The sequence below is a fragment of the Salvia hispanica genome, chromosome 1 (assembly GCF_029641045.1).
Source record: "Salvia hispanica isolate PSC_SH4W2 chromosome 1, Shi_PSC_v1, whole genome shotgun sequence".
In the NCBI taxonomy this organism is placed as follows: Eukaryota; Viridiplantae; Streptophyta; class Magnoliopsida; order Lamiales; family Lamiaceae; genus Salvia; species Salvia hispanica.
The window spans coordinates 38529903-38551373 of record NC_142692.1 but is presented as its reverse complement, the minus strand read 5'-3'; the positions used below and the strand labels follow the sequence as shown (position 1 = coordinate 38551373).

The 21471-nt window shown below is 37.6% G+C and overlaps 3 protein-coding genes and 1 pseudogene across 8 annotated transcripts; 3 read left to right on the top strand and 1 right to left on the bottom strand.

Annotated features, from left to right (window-relative positions):
- The first annotated feature begins 5737 nt into the window (after nt 1-5737).
- On the top strand, nt 5738-6799 carry LOC125223865 (uncharacterized). Of its 4 annotated transcripts, none has more exons than XM_048127175.2 (4): nt 5738-6073; nt 6154-6197; nt 6301-6401; nt 6552-6589. In XM_048127175.2, exons 1-4 carry the CDS (start codon nt 5882-5884, stop codon nt 6569-6571), a joined length of 357 nt encoding a protein of 118 aa, XP_047983132.1. In that variant the 5' UTR covers nt 5738-5881; the 3' UTR covers nt 6572-6589. The 4 variants fall into 4 exon arrangements, with proteins under 4 accessions (XP_047983132.1, XP_047983131.1, XP_047983130.1 ...); XM_048127173.2 differs by having other exon boundaries at nt 5739-6073; nt 6282-6401; nt 6552-6799; XM_048127172.2 differs by having other exon boundaries at nt 5740-6073; nt 6279-6401; nt 6552-6799.
- A 4321-nt stretch (nt 6800-11120) lies between these two features.
- On the top strand, nt 11121-14247 carry LOC125222103 (uncharacterized). Of its 2 annotated transcripts, XM_048124545.2 has the most exons (7): nt 11121-11436; nt 11834-11891; nt 12210-12290; nt 12451-12486; nt 12566-12805; nt 12921-13062; nt 13471-14247. In XM_048124545.2, exons 1-7 carry the CDS (start codon nt 11258-11260, stop codon nt 13935-13937), a joined length of 1203 nt encoding a protein of 400 aa, XP_047980502.1. In that variant the 5' UTR covers nt 11121-11257; the 3' UTR covers nt 13938-14247. The 2 variants fall into 2 exon arrangements, with proteins under 2 accessions (XP_047980502.1, XP_047980503.1); XM_048124546.2 differs by lacking the exon at nt 12210-12290.
- Nucleotides 14248-14388: 141 nt separating this feature from the next.
- On the bottom strand, nt 14389-15411 carry LOC125222104 (putative carboxylesterase 2 pseudogene; annotated as a pseudogene).
- Nucleotides 15412-15997: 586 nt separating this feature from the next.
- LOC125185229 (uncharacterized) lies at nt 15998-20598 on the top strand. Of its 2 annotated transcripts, XM_048081730.2 has the most exons (7): nt 15998-16359; nt 17335-17570; nt 17648-17906; nt 18658-18837; nt 18905-19060; nt 19145-19274; nt 20064-20598. In XM_048081730.2, the coding sequence occupies exons 1-7, from the start codon at nt 16330-16332 to the stop codon at nt 20087-20089; spliced, it is 1017 nt and encodes a 338-aa protein (XP_047937687.1). In that variant the 5' UTR covers nt 15998-16329; the 3' UTR covers nt 20090-20598. The 2 variants fall into 2 exon arrangements, with proteins under 2 accessions (XP_047937687.1, XP_047937686.1); XM_048081729.2 differs by lacking the exon at nt 20064-20598 and having other exon boundaries at nt 19145-19455.
- The last annotated feature ends 873 nt before the right edge of the window (nt 20599-21471 follow it).

Below are 21471 nucleotides of genomic sequence, written 5' to 3'. Positions count from 1 at the left end.
AAGGATTCCAACGATATCATACATGCATATGTTCCGACGTCAAAATTTGAAAAAAAATTAAAATTTTTTAATTTTTTCGTACAAGCAGAAATGTCAAAATACTATATAAAATATGTCAATATAATACATGTAGAATGTCAATATAAGCAATGAGTGAACATTCTTAAAGCATTGTGTTGACATTCTCAAAGTATTGTGTTTATATTTTCGGAACACTATATTGACATTTTCATCCAAAACCCTAATTTGAAGTTTTTTTTAAACTTTTTTGATTTATTTAATAAAAATGAAAATTACACGTGACAATTTGTAGACCACACATTTTCTAAAATCCTATGGCCTTAAATTAGTTGTAGTTAGCAATTAAATGATAAGTTAGCAATTGATCACTCCCCTACTGCTGCATCTATTATCCTTTATTTGACAATTTGCTTAGCTATGTGACAGATAAATTGATCTTTGGATCGAAGGATTCCCACTTTTCACTCACTTTAACTTTGAATGAGCAAACCCTTGTGGGACACAAGACGAAAATTAAGCACGTGCATGTTGTACGGTCGAAAGATGAAAATTGAGCAGACTATCCTGTGATGAAGGGGGTAGTTGTTTCTCAATACAACATGACGCGGAATGCTCAACGAAAAGCCTAGCACAAAATCACCATGAGCTAAACATTGGAACCCTAGCACATATGACCAACAATAACAAAGATAGTGACGCCTAAAACAAAACTATAGGATCAAACGCTAACAATTCCACGATAACATACCTCGCGATATCCTTCTTCAGACTAATGATCACCATCGACTTAGTTTTTCCGGTTAAATGTATTGTAGAAAACAAAAGGTACACGCAATTAAACGAAATTTTAGAATTCAATAGTACATTACTGGAATCAGATACTGCGGAGATTAATCTGGAGATAACAGAATAAGCAAGATCTTGGCACGAGAATCACACGGATTGTGAGCTGCTTCGTTCCATCCTTTCTGCTGGCGTAGACGAATTACGAAGCTCAACTTGAAGCGGTTAGTCCGCGTCGATGACTAAACATCATCTTGGGACGCGGAGTAGGTGAAAGATTATTTCTAATAAAGGAAATTTTACCTTTTCCACTTAGAGTTGGTGTCAGGACCCCTACCATGGGCCACAAAACGGACAAGAGGAAGGCGAAGGAGCAAGCTTTGACAACGTCGAGCCGGGCACCGGCCACGGAAGACCTCAGTTTACAAAATTATAGCGGAAATAGCGATTGAAATTTTGTGCTCGGATTATCCAACTATTCTATTTTTTTTTGCTAACCAGTAGTAGTAAACAAGATGTACGATGTGATTAATACTTGAAGTAGATTCGTACAAACATGTCATTATTGTGTTGAAATTACTATGCAATATATGGATTATTACTTAGGATAAAACCAGCTAGACAATCTACTACGAGTCTATGTCTTCTAATTAAATGCTTTTCTTTAGTTGATTTGGCATGTCTGTCTATTTGTGGAGGTGTGCAAAGTCGAAATCAGTAAATTAAATAATTGTATCACAACTTATTAATTATTAGTACTATTAAGAAACATGTATCAATAATATAAGTATGGTGACGCTATTTTATAATGCCTTTTATGTTATAATCTGTTTGAATAAAATTGCAACGTAACATTATTAAATTATATCGGTTAGAATGTTAAATAGGAATAATTATTAATCTTAACTTTTATTTGTCAATTAGGAGTAGTTATTAATTCTTAATTTATTTGAAATGTGGTTCTCGTTTATCACACCTATAGACATCTAATATCACGTTTAATTATAGTTAATAATTAAACAACATAAAAAATAATTAAAATGGAGTATCTCACATTTCTACTTTTTGTCATATAAATTAAAGATACGTCAAAAATCATTACTATATTATTTTAAAAGTATTTGGCGACAATTTATTTGTTAAAATGCCAATAACTTTTGTATTTAATTATAGTAATAATTGAGTGTTGTTCGAGACACAAAAATATTCGACCAAATTTCATGCAAAATGCCTAATCCCCTCTACATTTCATTAGTGCTCAACTACCCTGATTTTTCCATAATGAATTAATTGAATCCATATACTCCATAAAACAAGCATAAATTAATTGGAACTCAATAAATCAGCATATACAAATCCAAATAATTAATTTCAAAATATATCCGACCAAAGTCATGACATTACTACCTATTTATGGCACCAGCCTTAAATTAATTTGTTGAGATATGATCTTTTTAACACTCATTGATACAGATCTACAAATCTATATGATAATGGCGACACACCACCTAATACTTTTGGTGAAAAGTATTTAATTCTTATCTTGTGTGGTACTGAATTAAATGAACATTCCAATAATTTTCAACTATGAAAGCAAATTAATACACCTACATGCAGTATACATAATAGTATATAGTAAATTTTGATTACCTATAAATTCTCAGTTTCTTGAATATTGCATTAATATGAAATTCATCTACTCTCACTGCCCCCTCAACTGTGGTCATGGTAGATGCCCTATTTATTACATGTACTATTATTTTCTCCAATTATGTCTTACCATAGATGGTGAAATATTATTTCACTCACACCCACTACCATTTATTTTTATCGACTTATTATTTTTTCGTATGTATTTGGAAACAAATTCTCCATCATGATAAATTAAGCTCGTCATGTGAAATATATCTTGATACTGATGTTATGTTTTTTTAATACTCCATATCTTTTTTTGGATAAAATATAGGTGACATATATACTCTGCTATTTTGTATAGATTTTGAGCTCGAATTCCTAAGTAAGAATATGGATAGACTAAGACCAATGCTAACCCTATTAGCACAGTTGTATAAATACATAGCATAAATGGTAGTAACAAATTAAGATCTAACGTGATGTAATGAGGAAAATGATGCACTTGAATTCCACCAATTTTTATGTAATTCTCATACAATTATGTATGAAGTCTATTTTTACGTACTTTTTCCACTTATTAAAACAATAAAACTAAACTTAATATTGATAATCTGCAGTATCAAAATATGCATACATATTCCTGTAATATTTACAAGATCATTTTGCAGCATTGCTTGAACTAAGGGTGTCCACTATAGGCGAGCCGCGGCCGGGCCACGGGAGAGCCGCGAGCTGCGGCTCCCTATAGTGAGGGGGGTGGGCAGCCGCGGCGCGGGGGGGGGGGGGGGGCGGTCGTGGGCGCGCCACGATCGTGGCCTGGCCGCGGCGCTTGGGCGCGAGCCGCGGCCCTCCTATAGCATTGGCCACGAGCCGTGACTCCCCTTTTCCGAATTTTTTTTTTTTTAAAATTTTTGAAATTTTTTCTATATATACCTAAAATTCATATCTTATTTTTACTCTACTCTCACACACAATTTACCCTATTCCCTTCAATTTGAATTTTTGTGAAATGCAAGGCGGAGACGATCCCGGTTATGGAGATTCGGGACAAGGGAGCTTTCCACCCCCCAACGCTGGAGATCGAGTCCCACCCCTCCTCCATCCTAGATGTGGAGTCCGCCATCGCCGGCGCCGTGGCTACAAACACCCCAAAACCGGGGTCAGTCCTCGGCCTATCAGCAGAGATATGCGGGTCGTACCCAACCGGGGACGGGCGACTATCGATCCAACATGGACGCGATTAACTTCCCGTCCCAATTTCAATCCTCCCCATTTCAGAGCAGTCAATCTCCGCTTGATGAATCTGATAGATTCACATGGGAACAATTGATGGGGTCGCCTGATACCCCGACGCCGACGCCCGGTCGTGTAGAGACGGGGAGAGGCGGCGGTGGAAGAAGCGGCGGTGGCGGCGGTAACGGCGGGCGAAGGGGCGGTGGCGGCGGCGGGCGTGGCGGAGGATCCGCGCGAGGTGGCGGCGACGGCGGGCAGGGCGGCGGCCGCGGTGGTTGCAGACAAGGCGATGGCGGCGGCGGGCAGGAAGGCGGCGGCGGTGGTCGACGAGGGTTTCTGTACACAGACGCCGAGTCCATTGCTATTGCTACGGCATGGGACGCGGTGACGCCAGATGCCATAGTTGGCACGGATCAGACCGACTTATGCTTCTGGCGGAAAGTCTTGGTGGTGTACAATGAATTCAAACTGTCAGGGAGCGTCGACCGTACACCCGATCAGATTCGGAAGAAGTTCGGCAGGATCACTACAGCTCTTCGGAAGTTCATTGGTATATACGAGAACCAACTGCGCACTGCTGAGAGTGGCCGCATCGAAGCCGACATAAAATCCCTGTCGATGTAGTTGTTCAATGTGCAAGTAGGCAAGAAGTTTACCTACTGGGCAGAATTCCTCGTTCTGCGGGACTCCCCAAAATTCAGAGCCATCTGCAAGAACGCGTCTGATTCTGGGCCAAGCCGTACAAGACGGGGCAGGGGCGACAACTGCAGCAGTAGCCGCGGCGGTTCAAGGACCTTCGACCTCAACGACGAGGTCATGGAGGAGCCCCCCCCCCCCCCTCACTATCCCGGCGTCCACGGCCCCTGGGTCAACAGTCCGCAATCCGAGCCGCTAGATCCACCTCCGCCGCTGCCTCCCAACACTCTGCTGCGGGCCTGTCTGCACCTGCCCTCGGATCGGCCCGAGTGGCGTTGCAAAACACCCTAGCAGTGCAGATGATAAAGGAACTCAAGGACACTCTGGCCTTGTATGAGAAGTCGACCGACCCGACTACCAAGATGATGTACTGCGACCTTATAGTGAGGCTGAGGTCGTTGTTGGGGTGGGAGGACACGGCGGCGGCGACGGGACCTCAGAGCGGTGGCGGTGGTGGTGACGGTGATGGCGTTGGCGGTGACGATGCAACGGGTGAAGATGAAGTGGCAGATTCTGATGATGAGACCGAGTAGTCGGCGATGGCGGTGTTTTTTTATGTTTTTGTTTGCGTGTTCCAAAACAATTTTCGTTGTATAATTTTACCCCGTTCTATAATACAACGAAGATTTGGTTTTCGATTTACTTTTCATTAAATTATGCATTTTATTTAATTATTGTAGTCTAACAATTTTTATTGTAGTATAATTAAAATATAAACAAAATGGAAAAAATATATTTTTTGGTGGCTTGGCCATGTCCACTATAGTGGGAAACATGAGCATTGGTGGCCTGACACGATTTTGTGGTCGGCCACACTTTGTGGCTTGGCTCGGCCAACTATAGTGGACACCCTAAGATCGATCACTATGATAATAAATTATCTCGCACATGTCCTATTATCAGTAACACTCTTATTATTATTATTATTATTATTTTTTTTTTTTTTTCTTCAAGATGACACAATCTACTTAACTCATTTCCTTAATTGAATAACACAACATGATCTTTACTTTATTTTTTCTCCGACTTTTATATCCACCTAATTTACATAACAAAATATTAATATAAAATCTCGTGTCAAATATAATATACTCCAACATTTTCAGGTTGAATCAAATCGGAAATAGTAGTAGAGTAGTACAAAATTGGTTATGGAAACAATTTCATGCAAATACCATTCCATGTGTCGCTCACTTACTGGTTTTGTTAATCTTCAAACTTAACGGCATCACCATGTGCCTGTCACCGTTAATACTAACAGACTCAGGACCACATGTTACGGTAATCTCCACCGTCCAATCAAATCACACCTTTATTTATATTCCGTTTTTGCCCCTACGAAAGAAATTGAGCTTTATTATGCCTTTGCAGATGCAGATGCAGATGCATGTATGTTGATCACAACTCACATTTCACAAACATATATATGCGCACACATTAGCAGAATTATAGCAGAATTATAGCAGAATACTAAAATGTATGTATAGACTATAGACTATAGAGGTGGAGTGAGATGGAGGAATTCCTGAAGAGATGCGAGAGCGTGAGAGTCAAGTGTAGAGTAGCGAAGGAGGAAGACATGCTGTTGAAGAGGAAGCTCCAAAATGACAGCTGCGAATCGGTGTCTCCGTCGTGTTGCTCTAACTCTAAGCATGAGGACTCAAGCGACGGCGTTGAGATGAGTCCGAGATCATCAGATCTGGAGGTGAGAATGAGTTACTTTGTAGAATTGTGTTGTTCGTTTACGGAAATATTTTTCTGATTCTGAGTTTAAATCCTCTCTAGAATGCTGGTTCTGAAATTTCCACTTCCACCGATCGTGTTTTAAGGTGAATGGTCGATATAATAGCAGCTATGCATTTCTGTTGAGTCTTCGTTATGAAATTTAATACTAGTATCTTGGATTTCAGTAGAGAGCATATTTTGTTGCAGCTACCGTCGCCCAACAAAGAATCATCGATGCCTTCGGCGGCGGAGCTGGAGAGGTTCTTCGCGGCGGCAGAAAAGTATGAGCAGAAACGATTCGCTCAAAAGTGCGTAATTAATACTCCATACAATCATTACATGTGTGGTGTGCGTACGATAAGCGAAATGCACACAGTCTGCTCATTTTAGCGCGGGCCAACTGATTATTCCCTCAAAGCAGAAATGATTTGATTGAATTGGGTTTGTATTATTTTCAGGTACAACTATGATATTGTAAAGGACGTTCCATTGGAAGGCAGGTATCATTGGGTTCGTTTACTTCCTTAAATGAAACCAGAAACAATGCATTTTTTTCAGATTTTTTCCAATGCTTTTATTTTTGTTGGTGGGTTAGATTCTTGATTTGATTGGCATTCAACATTTGATTTGAAGGATATGTATAGCAATTTCCCAGATTCATGTAAAGAAGCTAGAGTTCTTTTAATGCAAAATCAAGCTTTTCATTTCCCTTTTTTTTCAAATTTGGGACGCGCGATTTCTTTTGTCAGAGTTTGATGATATTGATGTGTATCAAATTGGTGTTGTTATCTTGCATTTGAGATTGAAAAGGGAGTTTCTGTTTGTGTATATTTTGGATGGTTTCTTGTTTGGTGTGTGAAGTTGCTTTGTATCCATTATTTGTCAATGTGGATCACCCACCCACATGTGTGTGTCTACACCTATACATACAGATACAGGTTGTTGGTGTATGTATAAAGTGGGCCATGTGAAATGGTTTTGGAGTTTGATTGAAAGGTTTGTCTTTTAGCATTTGGAGTGTGGGATAATGATGAATGGTAAAACTGAAATTGTATATTTCGAGATTGATCTGGTCCCCAAACCGGCGGGGGATGAGTTCGTTAAATCACTACACAAAGAATGATGAGGGCAAATATGAATGATACTACTGCAATCATAATAGATAATCAAACCTAAAGATGTATTGTGAAACTACACATTACAAAGGGTAACTATGGAAAAATGATTCTCATATGCATCCACTTAATTAAAATAATTATAGGTTGATGGACAATTTTTATTTTCGATTATCCTAAATGACCCGATTCCCTATATAACCTTGAGAATAATTTTTTTTTTTATCGTCAGGTAAATTTACAAAACTATTGAAGTAGCTAGGAGCTTCTGCTTCCATTTCCTGCCCTTGTAAGAAATAGTATACACTATCAAAAATAATTCAAATTTAGGAACCATTTCAGAAATCATCAAAAAGCATAATTGTGGGCTCTTCCTCAGCTTTTCTTATGAAGGTACATCAAAACATGAGGGCCTGCAATTAAAGAAAAAGTTGCATACTCTCTCAGTCTCTCTCTCTTTCTCTGGAGTTGTAATTAAAGAAATAGTTGCACATGTTTGAAAACTATCTCCCCTTATTCTCTCTGTGTGTAGCTCTCTGGCTGCATTATTTCCCTTGTTTCTATATTATTTTCAATGTGATCTTACTACTGTATTATACTACCACATACAACCTATATGCTATAATGTAAAATACTTTTAAATAATAAAATAAAGACAGATTTGAGCAGAGATACATATGAATTAGAATTACTACTATAAGAAAGCAATTTAGATTATTTCTTTATCAGTTTGTGCATTGAGCAAATATACATTTTTTATATTATCAAAAACATCTTATTTTCATAGAACGCATGCCGTTTTAGTCTACAACAATATGATATGAACTGAACTTTTGTATTTTTACTAAAAGTTTTCTTTTGACTGTACATTTGATTACTCATTTGTCATGTATTTTAGCATAAAATTCAAAGTCATAAGTGATCCTACTTTAATTTTGGATAAGAGAATAGTTTTCATAGTACAACACAGAAAATAGAAAACATTTCACCTATGTCGGAGTGTATACATACATACTTACATACACAGAAAATAGAAAATATTTCACCTCTTAATTAGTTTTGTGAGTATTTTATTTAATTAATCGACTAAATAATTGAATAAATTCATGGATTGGTCAGATTTTCTTGGGTTGTATTCCATGAGTATTCATTTCATCCTTCATCTATTAAGAATAGCTTTTTCCTCAAAATTTATTTCATTATATAGATCAAAATTCAAGTGAAAATATCACTCATGATTATGATAAGATTCTTTTCAGTTTCTTTTTATTTTTCTGGGAAAGGAAAAAGAGGAAGCATAAGAAAAAGTATGTAGTTAACTAGGCAACAATTGTAGATGTGTGCCGTGAAGGAATGGTCGGCACGTGCTTTGGATCTGATGCATTTCAATTTTATTCTTATTGAATTAAATAACAATAAGAATGAATGTGCAAAAAGAAGGTTGGTTGTGTTTCTTGATTTCAACTAAATACACACATTTTTTTTATTTGATCACTGATTATGATGATGTATGGGAGGGGATGTAATCAATTGCTAACTAATTACCAATCTCAAATTGAGACCAATTTTCAACCATTAGATTAGAAGATCTTGTGATTAATATAATGTCAAGTGTAATATATTTTATATTTAAATAATTATTAATTAAATTAAAAGGGTATTAATGTCAAATCCTACGTGTAGTAATTATAACTAACAACTTTCTCTTTCCTCAAAATCATCTCAAATCTTTAAATTTACGTAACTCTCTCAATTTAAATTATTTTTTCGCAAAAAATATATCAAATTAAAGATAATTTAATAAGGATTCCAACGAGATCTCAATTGCATATGTTCCGACGATGTTCGGGTGATGAAATTTGATAAATTATATTTCAATTTTCGTACATGTTGATAAGCAGCTATTTTCAACAAATACAACAAAAAATCTCAATATATTGTATGCAAAATCTCAATATTATGCATGTCCAATCTCAATAAAAATGTGTTGATATTTTCTTGTCCTTGTGTTGATATTTGTAATACACAATGTTGATATAAAAAACACTCACGAAAATTATCATATGATAACATAATGACGATATTACCCTTTTGTTGATATTTTGTTTACTATTTTATTGAGATTTTGTGAGCTTTAATCTCATCTACTCATTTTAAAATTCAAGGGTGGAGATTTAGTTTTGATTTTGGATTAGGGTGTTAAAAGCATTCGAATAGAATCATGTATTATGTATGGGAGTATACAAAAATCACTTTCTTCTAATTCTAGATTCTAAAATCACTTTCTTCTAATTCTAGATTCTTGATTTTTGTGCCATTCACTATGAAAAATTATTAAGGGAACCGATTAATTCGCATTGTACTGTTAGTAGTAGGAGTGATAGTTTGGTTTTTCAATATAAAAAAGTGGGATTGGGTAATTGGACTGCAATTGTTTTTCTCCTTTATAATACGATCTGCAACCTCTTTTTATAGACTGCCATTGACTTTTCCTTGCTTTTTTCAATTATTTATTTTGATAAGCATGATGCAGTTACCATAATGAAGCCACGTTTAGTATTAGTGATAACTCATCTATGATGAAAATTCATTATTTGATCATGAATTTCCATCCCTAGATGAGTTATCACCCTATCAAAAATGCCAGTAATGTTAGAAATTTAGGCTTCCACATGATTAATTTAATGTGTATGGCTATTTTTCAGTTGCCCAAATTAAGTGATCCAATAAAGATTAAAGTTTGGACTAAAGTATATTTATTTGTTATGAAAATAAGTGTAGATACCATTTTGTGATTTTCTATTTGACGAGAGACCGAATAGAAAATAAAGGGATTTATATTTTATATAAATATAAATTAGGTTAATGGTCCCCATACGTCAAAAGAACATTCGATATCTCTGTATTCTCTCGGCAGACTATTGTGAAGAATGTCTCTGATCGTTTGGAAGATCCATAGCCGCTGCAAAGTAATTCTGCTGTTTAATTTTAGATGGATCAAGGTACACTTCCGGTCTACAGTTTCTGCTCCTTTTCCGTTGTTCTTGATTAATCATAGAGCGCTTCAAGTAATTGTTCATTCAATTATTCCAACAAGTAGTCTGAGAGTGCGAGTGATACATATTAGAAGTATTTCAGTTGCCAATTAAAATTAAAAGTCACTCACTCACAATAAAAGTACCACTAATAATATATGACTTCTTATAGAGTCGACCCCTAAATACTTAACATATTAATTGTATTATTATGAACAATAATTAAACAAATTATGAATGTTAAATAAATAAAACATAATGTTCTAAAATTCACATGATTGTCTCCAAAATTGCTATTTATATCTCCTCGTAAATGAAAAATAAGATTAGAATTCATTCATACCCTATCATTTGATTGCAATAAATCCTAATCATTAATTGTGATTATTGCAAGAAAATAAAGTTTTTCTTTTTATTGTTATGATAATATATGATTGTTAAAAATAAGAAATACTCCCTATGTTAATTTCCATTGATAATTTTTAGCTAGCCGAAGCCAGAACAGTTAAAGTTAAGGTTGAAAAGTTCTAGTGATAAATTTACAGGCTAATTAGGTTGCAGTTCAATAAAAGTAACTCGAAATCCGATAGACTAGCGAAATTGACAACCCCATATTTTTAATGTCCTAGTTTATTTATTTATTAGTCCCGAACATTAAAAGTAAGGTTTAAAACTTGTAAGTCGACAAATTTACAGCTTAATTAGCTCGCAATATGATAAACTAACCCGAAATCTTATAGACTAGGCAAGTTGACTGTCCTTGTTTATTTATTTATTTTCATTTTAAGTTATTTATCTTGGGCTCTCTGAAGCCCAATTATGTAGAACGGGCCCAATAGCATTTTGTACAAAGTGGATCACACTCGCAGCCGACGGAATATCCCTTCCGAGCTGTCAATATGCAATCCTACTCGGCGATTCACCACCATGAACTGAACAACACTAGCATTTCCATTCCTCTCTAATTTCCCCACTTTGAACAAATATTTTCCACAAATTGAAGGTTTAGTGAGGATGAGCAGCGGCGGGAAATTGTATTGGGCGCGGAATCGTGGAGAAGAATGCCAAGCAAAGGGGATAGTCGTGGTTTTTGCCTGGGTTTCGGTTGGCGATGTTCAATTGAAGGATTTCGTAGCTCACTGCTCCTCTCTCGGATGGAATTGTCTCGTTTCCCGCGCCGATTATCTTAACCCGTACGTTAATTCCCCCTTTTAGTCTTTTAAAAGAAAATTGATGTGTTATGCAGTTCGTTGAGTTGAATGTTAATTGGCTGAGGTGGAGCTGGAGCTTGTGTTGTTGTGCCAAGTGATAGCAAGTTGGAGGTGTAGCTCGGATACAACTGCGAAAGAAGTTGCTAGTTTTTTAATTTTATGACCAGATTGATTCTACTACCAAATTTATGTGATATATCCTCATGATTTATTAATATCATAGCAGTTCAGATTTGTGGCAGTGGGATGAATATCAGAATGAGATTTTAAGCAAACACAGGCAATGAATTTGCTGATATAGTAGATAGTTTCTCCATGTTTGTTTTATTTGATATGTGCCCGGTATTAGCCTTTGATACTGTCTGCTATATTTCTACAGGTTCATCCCAGAGAGAGCTACATCACTGGCGTTTTCTGTCCTTGCCGAGCTTGTTAAGGTTTGCATATTACCTACCATCTATGTTCTTCTTCACACAGATTGAGTTTTGGCAGTTTAAAAGGGAAAAAAAAAAAAAAAAAAAAGGAAGCAAGGCTTGTGGTTCAAAGCATGCCCTTATTCTTACTGCCGTGTGTGGTATCTCAAATCTGTATTAACATGATTAGATGAAAAGAATTCGGATTGTGACTGTGGAAGTATGGCCGTGCTTATACATTTCATAATTAGTGTTCTTTTTAGTAGTAGGTACATTTGGGTATTATTGCCTCTCGCACTTTTGTTGCTCATTTGATGATTATTCTCTGTTTTGTACACATAGGAACTTAGGTGTGGAATATGCCCTGTTGTTCTTGCATCCTTCTCCGGTGGTTCAAAAGCTTGCTTTTATAAATTACTTCAGGTATTGGGATGGACTATTTGTTTAAAATTTAAATCACATGAAACACTGGGTAGACTTAGGCATCAGTATTACTTTATGCTTAGCATCCCTATAATCTATGATGTTTAGGATTGCCATGCATTTTCTTGATATAACAGATTCTCTCTTCTTTATGGTGCAGATTGTAGAAGGATGTTCTGATATGGAGCTCAGCCTGGTAATTTTTTAATTAATTTAATTGTTACTGGTTGATAAAAAAACATTATACTAGTGATTGTCTTTGTTGTTATGTTTAGGAGGATAGTAGAATTCTTGCAAACTGCATCTCAGGTCAGATCTATGATTCTGATCCTATTGAATTTACTAAGGACCTCGGTGCTCGATTTGCTTTGCACCACTCCATTCTCAGAATGCCTGGGTCGTCAAAACTAGTATCGTTAGTTGCAAAAGGTGTTACTTCAAGTTTGGATGCTTTATTTATTACCAGGTTTGGTTCCCAACGTGCAGAGTACTGGAAATCCCTGTATTCATCAGTTGTAAGTTTCAAAGTGCAGCTCTCCCAATTAAGTGATCTTCTATTTTGTTTGTCTTCTTTTTAATGTCTTAAAAATGTTTATTGACCCTTTAGTTCTTACTTTTTTATTCATGCAGGGACTGGGAGCCCCATTTCTCATTTTATTTTCAGAAAATGACGATGTGGCTCCATGTTCAACTGTGTGCGACTTTGCTCAGAATCTACAGGATTTAGGGGCTGATGTTAAACTTGTGAAGTGCGATACCTCCATCTGTACAGGCTAGTCTTAATCTTCCCTAAGGCTTAAACTTTCAATTCCCTTCCACGCCTCTTGTGCCGTTAGAAAATTGAAAACGTTAAGCTGCTAATTGGTTTTAGTTGTGTTCATATAAATTTGAGATGAATTAAGTTCATGTCCCTGATGCTAGATATTCATTTATGGGGCGTATTTATTCGAGTTATTCTCCTCATTTGTACAAGATATTCTGATAAGCCACTTAATGCAGTATTTGATATATCAATGATCCTTGGCTATAAGTATATACTCTTTCTCAAAACTTAACAATCTACTTAATTTGTTGAATGGAAACAGACATTGCTGGCTTCCCACTAATTGTAAACAATGTGGGGCTGTTCTCTTTAAATTTGTTATTGACTCCGTACTCATTATTTTTTGCCTCGTATCAGGTTCCTACAAGCATCCATCAGTACAATATACAGCTGCTGTAACTGAGTTTCTCGAGCATGCAGTTTCTATTTTCTCTGCGAAGCTTCAGAAACTCGGGGAGAGGTCTTATATGGATGATGAAGTTTCCTACTTGATATGTGACCTCCAGAACGCGGCAGTCGACTCAAATCAAAGTTTCAGAAGAGTTGCAGTTGGACCAAATGACCACTTCTTCCTGCCAAGTTCATCAGGTTATCAAAACAGCAGAGAATTTGGTTCTACAGCCAGAGATAGGTTACCTCATCGTTCAAGCCCCCCTTGTCTGAGTGCAAATAGTGTCCTTGGCCAAGCCCTTTTTGATGCATGTGTTCCAAAGAAGGTAGAAGGCTGGGATATCAAATTCACTGGCTCCTTAAACGGAGAGCCATTTGCTTCTGTTCGTAGGAGGTCACCAGTGCGTGGCATCAAGCATAGATCAAGGTTATGACGGATTGGAGTTGGGCAGTGCCAGTGACGGAGCTAGTGGGAGTTTCTAGTAAAGATTCTTGGAGTTGGGCAGTGCCAGCGATGGAGCTAGTGGGGGCGTGGCCAGTGCTGGACCATGGCGGAGTGAGGTGGTGTTGGGCGGAGAAGAAATGGAGCAAACATGGATTAAAAAATGAAGCAGTTTCAACCATTTTGGAGATGAATATGTGTTTTGTAGGTAATTGAGTGAGAGTTTTTATTAGTACTAATTCCTTATGTTGAATCCATTATGTAGTTTGAAAGGTCCCCAAATAAGACTGTTAGATTATAAATTATAGTAGAACAAATTATTACTAACTCAACCCATGAAACTAGAGTGGCTATGACTAAAGGGAGCTTGTGTATAAAATTAGGCTAGTTTTCACTTTTGTTAAATGATAAAATTATCTTTATTAGCATATAGAATAAAGAGATTAAAATAAAAGCGATGAAATCAACCCAAATCAATGCAATCATACAGCACATGAAACTAGGCGGCAACCAAGAAAGCAAGTAATCGATCGGTTATGGCCGCAGCTTTATCACTGTTTGGACTGAAAAAATGAAAGCAATGCCCTTCTCCATCCGTCTCCATAATCTCCACCTCTCCGCCCCACTTGCTCTTCTTCAACCCTTGGTAGTAAGCCCTTCCCCTATCCCTCAGTGGATCCTTCTCCGCAACGAAGAACATCACGCGCCGCCCCGCCATCTCCCCGATCCGCGGATCGACAGCCGGATTGAGTCGCGGATCGTCGTCGCGGGCGCTGCTCGCAGGGCACAGGACTTTATACACCTTGTCCACCTCGTTGTTGCCGAAGAAAGGGTGAACTAAGAAAACCCCCAAAACCTCCAATCCGCGGAATCGCCTCACTCCGGCGCGAATCGCCACGTCGTTCGCGATGGTCGCCCCCGCGCTCTCCCCGCCGATGAACACGCGGCGGAAGTCGGCGAGGTCGTTCAGCCAAGGATCGGCGCCGGATCCGTCGGCGTGAGAAGCGATCCACTGGAATGCGGTCCAGGAGTCGTCGAATGGGATTGGGAGGGGGTTTTCGGGAGCCAATCGGTAGTCGACGGAGACCGCGATGAGGTTGCCCTTGTCGACTAGTTTGGAGATGAAATTGTGGAAGGGGGGACTTCTGGGGGAGCCGATGCAGAAGGCGCCGCCGTGGATGTACACTACGAGGGGGAGCTTCTGCGGCGGGGATTGGTGGCGCGGCGCGAATATGCGGACGGAGACGCCGGTGTCGGGGTCGATGAGGACGTCTTTGGAGCGGACGGAGGCGTCAGGGTGGTCGGAGGGAGGGATGTCCGGCACCGGAGAGAGCCTCTCAATTGTGCCGTCGGTGAATAGGCGGAAGAAGGGCGACATGTCGGCGGCAATTTCTCTAGTAGCTGAGGCCATTGGAAATGCTGGAAAACTACAATGAAAGAATTTTTGGGATTTTTATATAGTAGTAGCCACTAGCCAGTAGGTGTAAGTAGATAGAATTGCATTAATGAATTCAACTTATATAACAAATTATTATTTATTAATTTATTTCAAATTTTAAATATCAAACTTTGATTTTTATAAATTTTGAGGGTGAAATTATTTGATTTTCATTAACATTTGGGGACATATTCAAATGAATTTATTTTAAATCGGATTGCATAATGCATAAATGAATTAAAGCCCGTGGTTTGTTTTTTCTTCTTCTTCTTTCGGTATTTAATAAAGAATCACATCAGTTGTATGCATTTTTACAATATTTTTGAAATCATGATTTTGTCAATATTAATGAATCAATTAAAGCTTGTGTGCATCAATTGGTATCATAGGCAAACTCGATTGAACATTTGAACTTATGAACATGAATTTTAAGCTACAAATAAACAACAATTTAATTGACTTCCAAATGCCAATGCTATGCTAGTAGTAGTATGGACGATTGAAAATGATTAAATTCCAACATAATGATTAACAAAATCAAAGTGAGCGGCACGACGTCGTTTCAGTCAGTTAGTTCAGGAAGTCTGTAGTCGATATCATTTCATTTCCCACAAAGGGAAGGACTCTGGAGAGAGAAAAGAGAAATAGTCTTAGAGAGAGAGAGAGAGAGAGAGAGAGTGTGTGTCTGGGGAGGCGCAAATCTGATTGAAAAACAATTCCTTAATCTAGGAGATTAACATAGAAAGAAGGGCGCGACAACGGTCTCTCATTATTTTGATGTTCTCCGCAGAAAAAGATCATGTTTTTTGTGTTTATTCCGTCTGTAAATAGATATCTATACACGTATTGTTGCATGCAAAAAAATTCACTTGAGAAACGATGGATATAGTGAAGAGGAGAAGAGTAAAGGAGACGTGAATCGAGCTCTACCTTTTGGGAATTAGCAATGGCGGACGATCTCTGTTTCTGGGCCAAGGTACGCCTTCTTTTTTCTCTTCCCATACTACTAATTTTATTTCTTATTGTTAGCTCGGGTTTAATTAACGATTTGCTCTTTGATTTGTGCCCTAATAATGTGTAGTTTTGTGTATACAGATCAGTGTTTTGGTGTGTCAGGACTATGAGAGTTCAGTGAATTTCTACCGTAGTTGTAAATGGAAGCTCGTGTTTGTGATTTTTTGTATTAATTATTTTCTGTATAATGGGCAATTTTAAGATTTTGTTTAAATTAGTGGACTTTATCCTGTTTACGCTGATATATTTGAATATCATGTATTTTCATAAAGAAGGAATATACCCTTTTGGTTATGATTTTGTTGCTCAATGACTCATTGGAGCTTAATCCAAGATTATCTTTCATTTACTGGGATTTAGAGAGCTTTGTTTGTAAAGTACTATATGTGCAAATAATGATTTCTGGTAGTAATGAATTTATGCCAATTTATTAAGAAAATAATGCCTTTTTGGTTCACCGTTCAAATCCTTACTCTCACTAAGATTTTGTTGCTCAGTGGCATCAGCTTAATCCAAGATTATGTGTCATTTACTGGTTTTAGAGAGTTTTGTTAGTAATGAGTATATGAATTTGCAGTCTTGTATGTACAGATAATGATTTATGGTGATGTGAATTCATGTCATTTTATTAAGAAAAGAATGCCCTTTTGGTTCACTGTTCAAATCCTCACTCTTACTAAGATGTTGTTGCTCGATGGCATCTTTGTTGGAGCTTAATCAAAGATTATCTTTCAGTTACTGTGATTTAGAGAGTTTTGTTAGTAGGTACTACTAGTCTTGTATGTACTGATAATTTTTTCTTGCAATTAGAATTTTTGCCATTTTATTAAGAAAAGAATGCCCTTTTGAGAGATTTGTGAATAAATGTTTAGGTTTGTGAGTCTTGGATGAAAAACTGTTCTTTTTCTTATTGCTGTGATGTTTTCTTGAGCTTCAGGATAGCTTGACTGTGAAACATCCTAAGAAAAATCCTCTGGCATTGAGGATGCTGGTTTTGATGTTCGTGCTGGTGTGTGGAGTTTACATATGTGCAGTCTGTCTTAAGCAAATTGGCGGGCACGCGACTAAGGGGTTGTTGAGTTTTTCGGTGGCTGAGAGGCCTTGTGATGTAACGGATATCGATCCCTCTGAGAAGCCCTATGTACATTTCCCCGAACCAGAGACTTTTAGCAGGTTAGACTTTGTCTAGAGCTGATAAACGGGTTTGGGTTGCTGCTGGATTTGCTGATTGTTGTTTGGTTACTAATTAGGGAAGAATGTGCTTGCAATCCTGTACGTTACTTTGCAATATTGTCCACGCAGAGGTCTGGGAGTGGATGGTTTGAGACGTTGCTGAACAGTCATAAGAACATTAGCTCCAATGGGGAGATTTTCTCAGTTAAAGTTCGAAGAAGTAACATGTCCACAATCGTGGAAACATTGGATAAGATTTATAATCTAGATTGGTTTACAAGTGCCTCAAAAAATGAGTGTACAGCTGCAGTTGGATTGAAATGGATGCTTAACCAGGTGTGCGCTCGATCTTCGGAAATCATACACATTTGTGCTTTCAGTAATCTGTATGTGAAATAAAATGGCTGCAATACCTTTCTTTGCTTCTTTGTATCTTGAAACCTGTTTGTTTACCTACCTACCACCTTGCTGCAGAGAAGAACTTTCTCGTTTATTTAGCACGGGTTTCTTGTGTTATTTGGAGGGATGCCGTGTGCGTCTTCTCTTTTAAATAGAAACTTAAAGTTTCTCTTGAAGCTGTTGATGACTAGCTGACCTAGAAAAATAACCATGGGAACCTTTCTAAATAGTGCAGCTCTATTTTACAACTGAACAAGCATTGTCTGAGCATGATTTGTGAAAGATATCTGTTCTTGATGTACGTAATTGTTATTCCAAGCTTATACCAGTTTGTAGTTTGGCAAGCGATGATCGCAATTGTGAAAGTTTCCCATTAAATGCAAAATCAAAACGAACTGCTTTTCAAAAGCAAATCACGAGGAGACCACCTGCATCTATACTAGTGATAAATTTTCCTCGTTTCCCTGCAATAAATCTCTCTCTCTCTCTCTCTCTGATATGTAGATATGAGTTTGTAGAATAACAGGAACTACATTTGTTTCTGTGTTCTTGTTATAAACAAAATGTAGCTTTCTCCTGCCTTTAGAAATTACTAGTTATTAGCAGACACTAACACTATATTTAGATTGTTTTTGACATAATGCAATATCTTCTATTCTAGATGATATTCTTATACATCTTTTTGCAGGGACTAATGCAACATCATGAAGAAATAGTGGAATACTTCAACTCTAAAGGAGTTTCTGTAATTTTTCTTTTTAGACAGAATCTGCTGCGTCGTATGATTTCCATCCTAGCAAATTCTTTCGACCAGAACGCCAAGCTACTGAATGGCACTCACAAGTCTCACGTTCACTCAACCCATGAGGTCCTTTCCTCACCCCTCTTTCTCTCTCTCCATAATGCAGGTCCTAAAATGTGTATAACCAATACAGGCCGAGATACTTGCCAGTTACAAGCCAGTTGTTAACACAAATTTGCTTATACCGAGCCTGAGGCAAGTGGAAGATCTCGTTAATAAATCAATGGAGTATTTTAAAAGCACCCGCCATATCATCCTCTACTACGAGGATATAATAAACAATCGGACTGTAAGAAACATTTTTAACAAAATCTATATAGCTTTTGCTTTTGGTTTTGCATCTTTAAGCTCAAGTTATCTCCTTTTGCTGCAGAAATTAGTCGATGTTCAGAACTTTCTGAGGGTTCCTCTCCAGGAGCTGAGTAGCCGACAGGTGAAGATACACAAAGGGTCGTTGTCTTCGCAGGTCGAAAACTGGGGAGAGATCGAGAAGACACTCAAGGGTACGCATTATCAAAGTTATTTACATGAAGATTACAAGTTGTAGGAATATGCACCATGTGCTTCTGCTGTGTATATAGATTATTTTGATTTATTCATTGATTCTTACTAAAGCATAAGCTAACAGGTATTTTCCCCTGTTGGAATTTTGATAGCATAGTTTTACAGGATACCTTATCAATATTTGTGTTTGTTTTATTTTTTAGTTGTTTTTTTGATAAGCAAGGTAGACTAATTTTTCTGTATTTTAGCTCTTTCGATTGAGATTTTGTATTTTTAACCACATTTTATAATTTTCTAGCTATATAGAGTATTATGTAGAAGATTTAGAGTATTAACCAATCTATTAGAGTGGATGGATACTTTTATATACTAAAAGACAGTATTAATATTTATATATAAAAAAAAGAAGAAGTAAAGAGCCAATAATATCATAAACATTAACAAGTTAACCGAGTGAATAAGCACTCTCTATATTTTCTTAAAATATTTAATACTTGAATGCAATTTTTATATTTTATTCAAAGGGCAAATTGGATTAAAAATCGTGAACATAAAAGTTTGGTTTTTTTCGTAAACTATAAATGATGCGTAAAAAATCATGAACTTTATCGGTTGTGTAAATTTCCTGTAAAACCGGACCCGGTATATTTGCGGCCAAAACTTATCCTACGTGGCTGCCGGAGTTGTGACATGGCATAGCAGCTGTCAAAACACAAAACAACGTTGTTTTTACACGCAAAACGACGTTTTGTGTAGCTTCTGTTAAAAAATTAATTTTAATCATTCAGGGTTAGATTTCTTCCACCCGTCGTGAAATCCAATCGGCAATTCCTCCATCGCGATTCCTCCTCCTGCAGCTGCAAGTCCTCCATCCCATCGCTATTCCTACTCCTCCATCTGCAATTCTCCATCCCGTCCTCCTCCAGCTACAATTCCTCCATCCGAACAACAACGATTTCACATCTGCAAAATTGTCGTGTTGGAGAAGGTTTTGGGCGGAAGCTCGCCGGAGAGCCCCATCCCGGGGAAATGGAGCTCGACAACGGAGGAATTGTCCGGGGAGCAGTTGAAGCCTGACCAGGCGCAGGGGGTGGGGCTGGAGAGGTTCCATAGGAGGACGCGGCCGCCGACGGCGGAGCAGAGCACGATTAAGGCGGCGCGGTCGGAGGCGATGTCAGGCGCGACGGAATGGAAAAGGAACGCCGCCGCCGTCAATAAGAGGAGGTGGAGTATGCTGAATTAATCCATCTCGCAGCAAATGTAGGCAATTTCTCCGCTGTTGTTGAAATTTTGGAAGGAATTTAAGAGGAACTTTGAATTGAATCACGCCATTTATATGTTCTCTTAATCAAGTTGAGAGATACAGTAATTTGGGGGATAAGGGAAAAATACATAAGGCTTTTGTTTATTAAAAAAAATTCCATCTCAGCAGCCAACTCATCGTCCATGTCAGCGTTAATATCGTCATCTTAGCCGGAATACCCGATACGGGAAATCGGCACATTTTATGAAAGTTCATGATTTTTTACGCAACATTTATAGTTTACGGGAAAAACCAAACTTTTATGAAAGTTCATGATTTTTAAGCCAATTTGCCCTTATTCAAAAAACCATTCTTTAGTGTTCTACTTTTAATGATTGATTATGATTATGGTATGTCATGTAATTTTGTTTCCTATTAAATCATTAGAATTCAGAACAACCTCTCTTGCAAATTGATTGGGAAGTGTTTCGATTTATAGATGTCGATGGCCAAAAGTGGTTGAATGAACTATGTAACCAAAGTCTACGTTCTTAGCTAACTAATCCCCATTTAAATGAAATGAATGAAGTATAGTACTCCAAAAGCAAATCTCAATAAAGTAAGACCACAAAGCCATTATTCCATCTAAGTAACCTCTCCCCATCAACACTATATGTTGGAATATTTGAATGTTCTATTCCATGCACCTAACCCCAATCAAATGATTCAAAGTTCAAACCATCCAATTTTGTTGACCCAAACTCTTGCCCCCACTCTCACCCACCCCCTAAAACTAAAACATTTTGACAAGTGTATATGGTGGCCAATAAGATATCCTCGTGTTGACTAGGACCATGCCCAACCCTACCTTACTATACTTCTCCGGGACAAGATTCAACATGTTTTCAATGTTCAAATTTGAGGAAGAAGAAACTAATTGCATAAAAGTTTTA